Source organism: Muntiacus reevesi, chromosome 14, assembly GCF_963930625.1.
Source record: "Muntiacus reevesi chromosome 14, mMunRee1.1, whole genome shotgun sequence".
Taxonomy (NCBI): domain Eukaryota; kingdom Metazoa; phylum Chordata; class Mammalia; order Artiodactyla; family Cervidae; genus Muntiacus; species Muntiacus reevesi.
Genome location: NC_089262.1, coordinates 8,206,303 through 8,214,054, shown reverse-complemented (window position 1 = coordinate 8,214,054; position 7,752 = coordinate 8,206,303). Strand labels below are relative to the sequence as shown.

General features: G+C 45.1%; 1 protein-coding gene across 1 annotated transcript; it reads right to left on the bottom strand.

Moving 5' to 3' along the window:
- Positions 1 to 3,800: 3,800 nt before the first annotated feature.
- Positions 3,801 to 6,765, bottom strand: LOC136146395 (FACT complex subunit SSRP1-like). Its single transcript, XM_065905295.1, has 3 exons — positions 5,511 to 6,765; positions 4,954 to 5,092; positions 3,801 to 4,027 (listed from the first exon to the last, which is right to left on the bottom strand). The coding sequence occupies exons 1-3, from the start codon at positions 6,639 to 6,641 to the stop codon at positions 3,801 to 3,803; spliced, it is 1,497 nt and encodes a 498-aa protein (XP_065761367.1). The 5' UTR covers positions 6,642 to 6,765.
- Between the last annotated feature and the right edge of the window lie 987 nt (positions 6,766 to 7,752).

Sequence of the window (7,752 nt, the reverse complement as noted above, 5' to 3'; positions counted from 1 at the left end):
AGGCATGTTCCCAACCACCGGAGAAGTCCTGCCTCCAGTTTCTCTTCTGTTTGGACCACATTCTGCATCCAAAGCCAAAGGGTTCATCACCTCCAGACTGAGGGCTTGGTGCCATTCTTAACAAAGAGCTGCAGCTAATGTCTACCCCATGGAGGCAGGTAGGGTATTGGGGCTCATTTTATAATGTCTCCCAAGGGCTGCTTTCTTCTTACGCCCTCTCAAGCTAACACTCCCCTTTTCCATCTGTCCTTAAGGTTTCCCTCTTTGTGGTATTTGGTTTCCTTTGAAGTGATCAAAGCTTAGTTTTCTCTTTGTTACTTGAGTTGAAAGAACTACCTATTTACTGATTATCCCTTAACACCACAGGTAGCATGGAGTTGTTATGAAAACAAAAATTTCCCAATGTGAGTGTTTTTTTTCCCTTTTATCTTCACTTACTTTATGTAACTCTTAATTTCTAGAATATTACCTCAACACATACCCTATTTCCCTTGATCCCCTACCATGCCTCCATAAAATCCACAAAGGAAAAAAAAAGCGCCTCCATTATTCTGATTAGTGCTTCTTTTGGGGACTTCAGCTGGTTGAATGTGGTCCTTTGCAGTCTCTTATTTGCCTTCATGCTCTATTGGTAGATGAGCCCAAGGACATTCTCTTTGATAAAAGTGCTATCTTTAATGTGTTATCCCTACCAGCATAGGGAAGAGATCTAAGCTTCTTGCTCTTAATATTTTTTTCTTAACAATTAGACTTTGGATTTTATTTTATTTATTTTTGGCTATGCAGCGCAGCATCTGAGATTTTAGTTCTCTGACCAGGAGCTCAGATCTTAATTTCCTGTCCAGGAACCAGAGGATCCATGGAACCTCTGCCCCCTGCACTGGAAGCACGGTGTCTTAACTGCTGGACAGTCATGGAAACTCCCTGGGCTTCTTGCTTTTAACCATGAGATTGTCTTCACCTTCAAGAGCATGCACTTGAATTTGAGGTAAAAATGAACATTTTGATGAGAATTTCACCAATTTAAAGATGAAAAGTAGAAAAGATTATATAGGGGCCTTCATCTTCTTCCTCCCAAGGAGCCCTACTTTTATCTCCCCAAGTAAAGATTTGTATATAGATCTTTTTCTTGTTACACACACCACTTTCCCCACGAGATTAATGATCACTGCCACATTTCCTCCTAAGTTGTCAAGCGGGAGTAGTCATTTGGGAGCTTTCCAAAGATGTAGTATTGACACTTGAGCAAAGAATTATGGGATTGCCAACCTTCATACTTACTTTTGAATTTTTTATCCTTTTGGAATAAAAAGTCTGTTGTTGAAAGCTTAGGTGCAAATAACTTTTCCTCTTCAAAAGTCTGCTTGGTTGTTGGCAACAGTTGTAACCCAATTCAAGATGGTTAGACATTTCAAAGTTAGGATATATGAAGAAAGTCTTTTTGTTCCAGTAATAATGTCATCCGCCCCAGGTCTTTATATTTAGGGGCTTCCAGCTGTAACAGACGGGTTCATTATGTATCTATGACCTTGACAACCTAAGAGATTTTAAAATATTGGAAGTTCACCATCTCTTCAAAATTATGGTATTATGAATGTTCATGCAGGTATATACATATATATGTGCATACATAGACATGTACAAAGTTTTCTTATATTACACTGCTTTAATCACATGTAAAAGCAAATACTATCAATTTAATATGTATGCACTCACACATATAGTAAAAAACAAACTTAGATTAACTCAGAAAATATCATAACACCAAAACAGTTAAATGTTATTCCAAATATTCTTCCCACTAGTGTTTATTTTCTGATGTAATTTTAGGTTTCATTTACACAGAACCACATGATGCCATCATAATATGGAAACATAATTTGGAAATAGAAGAAAAGAAACTAAATTCAGACAAAATATCCTCTCACAAAAGTAAAGTGTGGAGATAAAAATCACTAAAAAGTCCTAGTTGTACTTGAAATAAAATCCCAGTGCCTTTAAGGAAGTCAGTTTGAAAACTGTTGATTTTAGGTTGTTTACCCAGATTCAAATGATATAAGGTAGGAGGCAATCTCTCTTAACTATAAATAATAAGTAACTCTTTAGAGAGGTAAAATACTCCATGAATAAGTCTAAAAATGTGTACAAAAATAACACACTTTTGTATCTGTGAAAGTGTTAGTTATTCAGTCATGTCTGACTTTTTAAGACCCCGTGGACTGTAGCCCACCAGGCTCCTCTGTCCATGGGACTCTCTGGCCAAGAATACTGGAGTGGGTTGCCATTCTCTTCTCCAGGGGATCTTCCCAACCCAGGAATCAAACCTGGGTCTCCTGGATTGCAGGCAGATTCTTTACCGCCTGAGCCACCAGGGAAGCAGCCCTTTAATAAGTTTCATCCCATAAAGAGCATCTTTGTAAACTCAGAACCCAGGAAATGTGGACAGAGGCTGGCAAGTGGCGGTGTCATTTTTAAGTCCATTTAACAGCAGAACGCTGAGGCTCCAGGAGTCAGCAAATCAGCCCTGGGGTTCTGGATGTGCTACTCAGATCCTGACTCCTGGTGGCTCTCAGCACCATACAACATCTTTCTCCTTCCTGCCCCCTAAACTAGAACATATTTATGCAGCGGTCCTGAGAGTGACGGTGAGGATTCACCATGCTCACAGGAGAGCTAGACGGCTCTGCTCCTAGTTCACAAACAGCTCCCTACACAAGTAGACCCTCCGTTCCCCTCTGCATCAGAAACCCTGACCCGTAGTCACCTAGGAGGTGTTTAAAACCTCGGATGCCCCAAACCAAGTGAACCTCTGAGGGTGGAGGCTAGGCATCAGTATTTTTTTTTTAAAAACATCTCTAGGTGATCTTAATGTGTAGCCAGGGTTGAGATGGGGTTGAGATACCCAATCTGCCCTTGTTATCACACTTCCTCTGATTAATGAAATAACTCTGGGATGTTTCTTCCTCTTATCCCATGTGTTGGGGCCCCAGGATGCAGAGAGGAATGGGGAGAGCAGTCTTATTGACCCCATGATCCATGCACATATGTGTGTGTGTGTGTGTGTGGGTGTGTTCACTCTTGCATAATACACTTCACAGCTATGAGGCCACTGCCACTTATAATGCTACTTATCACACTTTGTTGAGCATGGGATCATTTGAAGATCCTGTTAATGTTCTGAGGCAATGGGTCTAGGTTGGGATCCAGCAGTTTTGCATTTCTATTAACAACCAGCTCCCAGGGGACATCCATTGCTCTGAGCCACAGCTGTACTTTGAGGAGCAATGCTGCAGAGTATTCTAAGACTGATCAGCAAATCTTATTTTACACACACACAAATACTATATTTCACTGATCATGAGATTTCAATTTTTCCCACAGTTCAATAAAGGCGCAACAGAAATGAATCTTCCAAACGATGATGTCTTGTGCTTGCTGTGGACCAGGAAACCACAGCTGACATTGCCTTGTGTGAGTCCTGGCTTGGTCCTAGCTGACACAATGATGGAGCTTCAGTGAGTCATGAGTGTGGCTAATAACTACATAGCTGAGTTTATCTGATGATTAAAATATCTCTGAAAATTACCTATTATTTGACGTTCAAAGGAGAATGTATCAAAGACATAAAAAGGCATGAAAACAGAGTAGCAGAGTATAAATATATTTGCAGAGCAAATATGGCTTTATAGTAGAATGGCCAGTCTCTTATTTCTTGCAAAGTGACTGCCAAAAGCTTAATGGCAGATTATAATATTGGGTCAAGATGTTCACTGCCCCTCATCCATCCCTCCTTCCTGCATCTACTGGTGGGAGGAGCTGACTTCATACCCAGTCATGTCACACTTGACCATGTGACTACTTTTGGTCAGTGGTGTGTGAGCAGACTCGTGGGTATATTCCTGAAAAGAAGACGCAGGAGCCGTAACACCATTCTTCTGCTCCTCTTTCGCTCTGCCATGAGAATGGCACCTCCCTGGGGGGGTCATTCCCTCAGCCTGAGGACCTGTGGAGCCGAGGCACAGCCAGCCTGAAAGCATAGTGAACCCAGTGAGAACTGAGCTTTCATTGTAAGCCCCCGGGATTTTGGTGGTGGTTGTTAACCACAACGGTACTTATCCAAAGCTGACTAATAGGGCTAAGAGAAGAAGTTTTTGTTGCTGTTCACTTGCTAAGTCACGTCCAACTTTTTGTGGCCCCGTGGACTGTAGAACGTCAGGCTCACCAGTCCTCCACTATCCCCTGGACTTTGTTATGCACGTCCATTGAGTTGGTGTTGCAATCTAACCATTTCATCCTCTGCTACCCACTTCCCCTTTTGCCTTCAATCTTTCCCAGCATTAGGGTCTTTTCCAGTGAGTTAGGTCTTCACTTTAGATGGCCAAAGTATTGGAGCTTCATCTTCAGCATCAGTCCTTCCAAAGAGTATTTGGGACTGATTTCCTTTAGGATGGACTGGTTTGATCTTCTTGCTGTCCAAGGGGCTCTAAAGAATCTTCTCCATAGCCACAATTTGAAAGCATCAATTCTAGAAGTAAATGAAAATCAATTGCTACTAAATCTATGCAGAAGGATTGCATTGTGCAGGGCACCCAAAGCAACTGAATGCAGGAGAAATTACCAGATCCCCAAGAATGGAACATAGGCATTTCAGGTAAGGAGAGAATGGTGTGATCAATTCACGCATCTTATTCACAGACTGTCATTTAGGCATCCTTCTGTAGCTTAATTTACAGTTTGTATTTCTTAATCATTTCAAAATTAAAAGTGTGTCTTACAGTCACTATGCTGAGGCACTATATTTTGTTTGGAAATCTCATCCCATTCGCATGCTGAATCACTTGTGCCCATTTCTCAAGCATTTTGAGTCGAAATCTGTGAAAGGGTTTGTTCATATCAAGGCAGTTTAAAGAAGTAAAGGACTGTGTGTATGTATATCCCTCAAATAAGGAATACCTGGTGCCATTTTTTTTTTTTTTTCTTTTTTTTTTTTTTTTGGATGGTCAGACTTGATCTTCTCCCGGCTGGCATTCAGCCACAGCATGTAGGCAGACATGGGCCTCTTGGGGGCATTGGGGTCCTTGCCCTTCTTTACCTGCGTGGGAACCCAGAGGCCGTCGGCCACCTACTGCCCACAAAGCTCCACGTTCTCCCCAAGGGATGACTTGGACCTCCTTCTTAGAGGGACACAATGGAGAAAAGACTGGGCAGAGACAGGCTAGACAGAGAGCCCCCCAGGGACGGAGACCATGTCCTCCGCCGCTCTGCACCCCAGCCTGAGCTCACGAAGAACCCCCTCCTTGGGCTCTGGGGACAGAAGCCTGCTCCCAATCTGGATCTCCCAGAAGCTAATTGTCTCAGGGGCCAGACTGAAAATTCTCCAGGCTCCTCCTCAAGGCCAGCGCCGGTGGTTACAAAACTCGGCCCAGCAGCACCAGTCCGCAGGCCCTATGGGGGGCTGCAGGAGGATGGAAAGAGGACAGCCTCCCCCCACTGCCCAGCAGAGTCTGCACCTCGAGGGGCTTCTTTCGGCTCTTGCGGTCCTTGGCCATCTTCGCCTTTTTAAGCTGCTTTCGTTTCTTCTCTTCCCGGTCGCTGTCGCCATCATTACTGGAGGAGCTGGCGGAGGCGTTGCTGTCAAACTCCTCTGCCACGTCCTCCTCCTCTTCACCCGGGTTGAATGATTCATCAGTCTCCTCGCCCGAGTCGTCGCTGCTGTCATTGGCGTGCTCCTCGCGGATCTTGCCCTCCTCCTTCATCCGCTCCAGGTAGGCGTCGTGCTGGTCCTCGTCCGAGTCGGCGTACTCGTCGTAGCTGGGGTTCATGCCCTCTTTCAGCCCTCGGTTTTTGATGTTGAGCTTCTTGGCGTTGACGAAGTCGAAGAGCTTGCCGTACTCCTCCCTCTCAATGCTGCTGAAGGTATACTGCGTGCCCTGCTTGGTCTCAATTTCAAAGTCAAAGGAACGCGTGGTGGTGGTCCCACGGGCGAAGTTGACAAAGGAGATCTCGTCGAAGCGGATGTGCACGGGCGGCTTGTGGACGTAGATGAAGCCCCGCTCCAGGGGGTACAGCAGCCCCGAGCTGGCCTTGTAGGAGCAGGTGATGCACTGGGCCCCCGAGTGCCCTTGGAAGTTGCCGGGAACCGTGATCTTGCGGTTCACCAGCGCTTTCATGACCCGGCTGACCATCTCGTAGAGGGATCCTGACATATTCTTGGTGAGCCGCCCCTCGAAGCGCTTCTCCACCTCCTCCTCATTCATGTTGAGTGTCAGAGAGATGTCCTCGTCCTTCGAGAAGAGGAGGATGAGGAAGTGGTAGCGGGTCTGGCCCTGCTTGATGGGGGGGTCCAGGCTGATCACAAAGAACATCTGGCGCTGGTCCTTGTGGGGCAGCAGGAAGAGCCGCAGCACTGTGGTGTAGGGGATCTTGTAGTCAAAGGTCTTGCCGTGCAGATGCAGGAAGGTGGGGTAGATGCGGATGTCGTAGCGGCCTCGGGGCGTCAGACACTGCAGCTCCCGGAAGATGCAGATGGCGTCTCCAGTGGCCTGGATCACGTCCGCCTTCGACAGCACGTTCTGGGCGAAGGCCTCCACGGGGTCCACGCCGTCCTCCTGGGTGGGTGGCACATAGAAGCGCACCTCCATGAGGGAGACCTCTGCGTCGTCGTTCTGGTGGAACTCCAGCGTCACCTCGTTCTTACCCGTGGTACACTGGGACACGTTGCTGAGAGGGATCTCAAAGACCGGCTGGTCGCCAATGTCGAAGGAAAGCAGCAAATGTCAAGCTGTTCCTAGAGGGAAGATCTAAGGCCTATCCTGGTTGTCTTGCTTTTGAAGTTAGTACTTTGTATCCAATGCCCTAGAGGAAGCCCTCCCCACTCACCATGTGGTTGATACTCCTTTTTCTTATTTCGATTAAAGTTCTTCTTAAAACAATGGATAAGTTGTCTAGGGTAAGGGAGGAATCGGACCAGAGGGTAATGTCTATCAGGTCATTTTTGTTGCTTTTGTTTCTGAACAGGAAGGAACATTTATCATATGCAATCATGATACATATAAGAAAATAGATACTCGGGGTACACAGGCGCATGCATCAGTATAAGCTCATGGGTTGTTCATGCATAGCCCTTACTTATGAACTGGAGGGAAATAACTAATCTGAGAGCACACTTCTATTTTTTTTCTCTTAATTCTGTCTCTATATTTTGAAGAAAATATATTTCTTGTTCTAGAGCACAAAACATTTTTACTTTTCACTCACAATCTCCACTCTGTATTCTTTTCCAAAATACCCTAATAGCTTCTAATGAATTGAATTGTGGTTCAGCTGAAATCAACCCACAGGCTACATAAGATCACATTTCTCTTTGAGATAAACGAAAGGTGAGGAGAACTATAATTATATTTCCTTTTGGCTTCCTATCTCTTCGTTTATTCCTTTTTTTTTTTTTAAATAGAGACCAAGATTTTAATAGAAGTGCTTCTACTCTCATCTACCTGTTGGAAACTCTTTAAAATCCAAGAAATAACTTTTGAGGAATTTCAGGTCAGAGATGAGGGTCAGCCACACTTGGTGACTGACAGCAAAATAACTGAATGGCAGTGGGGATTAGTTGAGCCGTATTAGGGATGCGCAGCAGAAGGGATGGGATATAGTCCATTTGCACAGCCCCAACTTGACTTGCCCAAGGTGATACAGTCCGTCATCCTTAAGCTGCCTACAGGGTGAGGCGTCAGTTGAAGCTCTGAAACCCCC

Bases quoted from the DNA above. Each gene is read 5' to 3' on its own strand.
- LOC136146395 (XM_065905295.1), bottom strand. From the start codon at position 6,641: ATGGAGGTGCGCTTCTATGTGCCACCCACCCAGGAGGACGGCGTGGAC. The intron at 5,093-5,510 runs GTGCAGACTCTG...GTTCCCACGCAG, and splicing joins GCCGAAAGAAGCCCCTCGAG to GTAAAGAAGGGCAAGGACCC. The intron at 4,028-4,953 runs GTATTCCTTATT...CTATGCTTTCAG, and splicing joins AAAAAAAAAAATGGCACCAG to GCTGGCTGTGCCTCGGCTCC.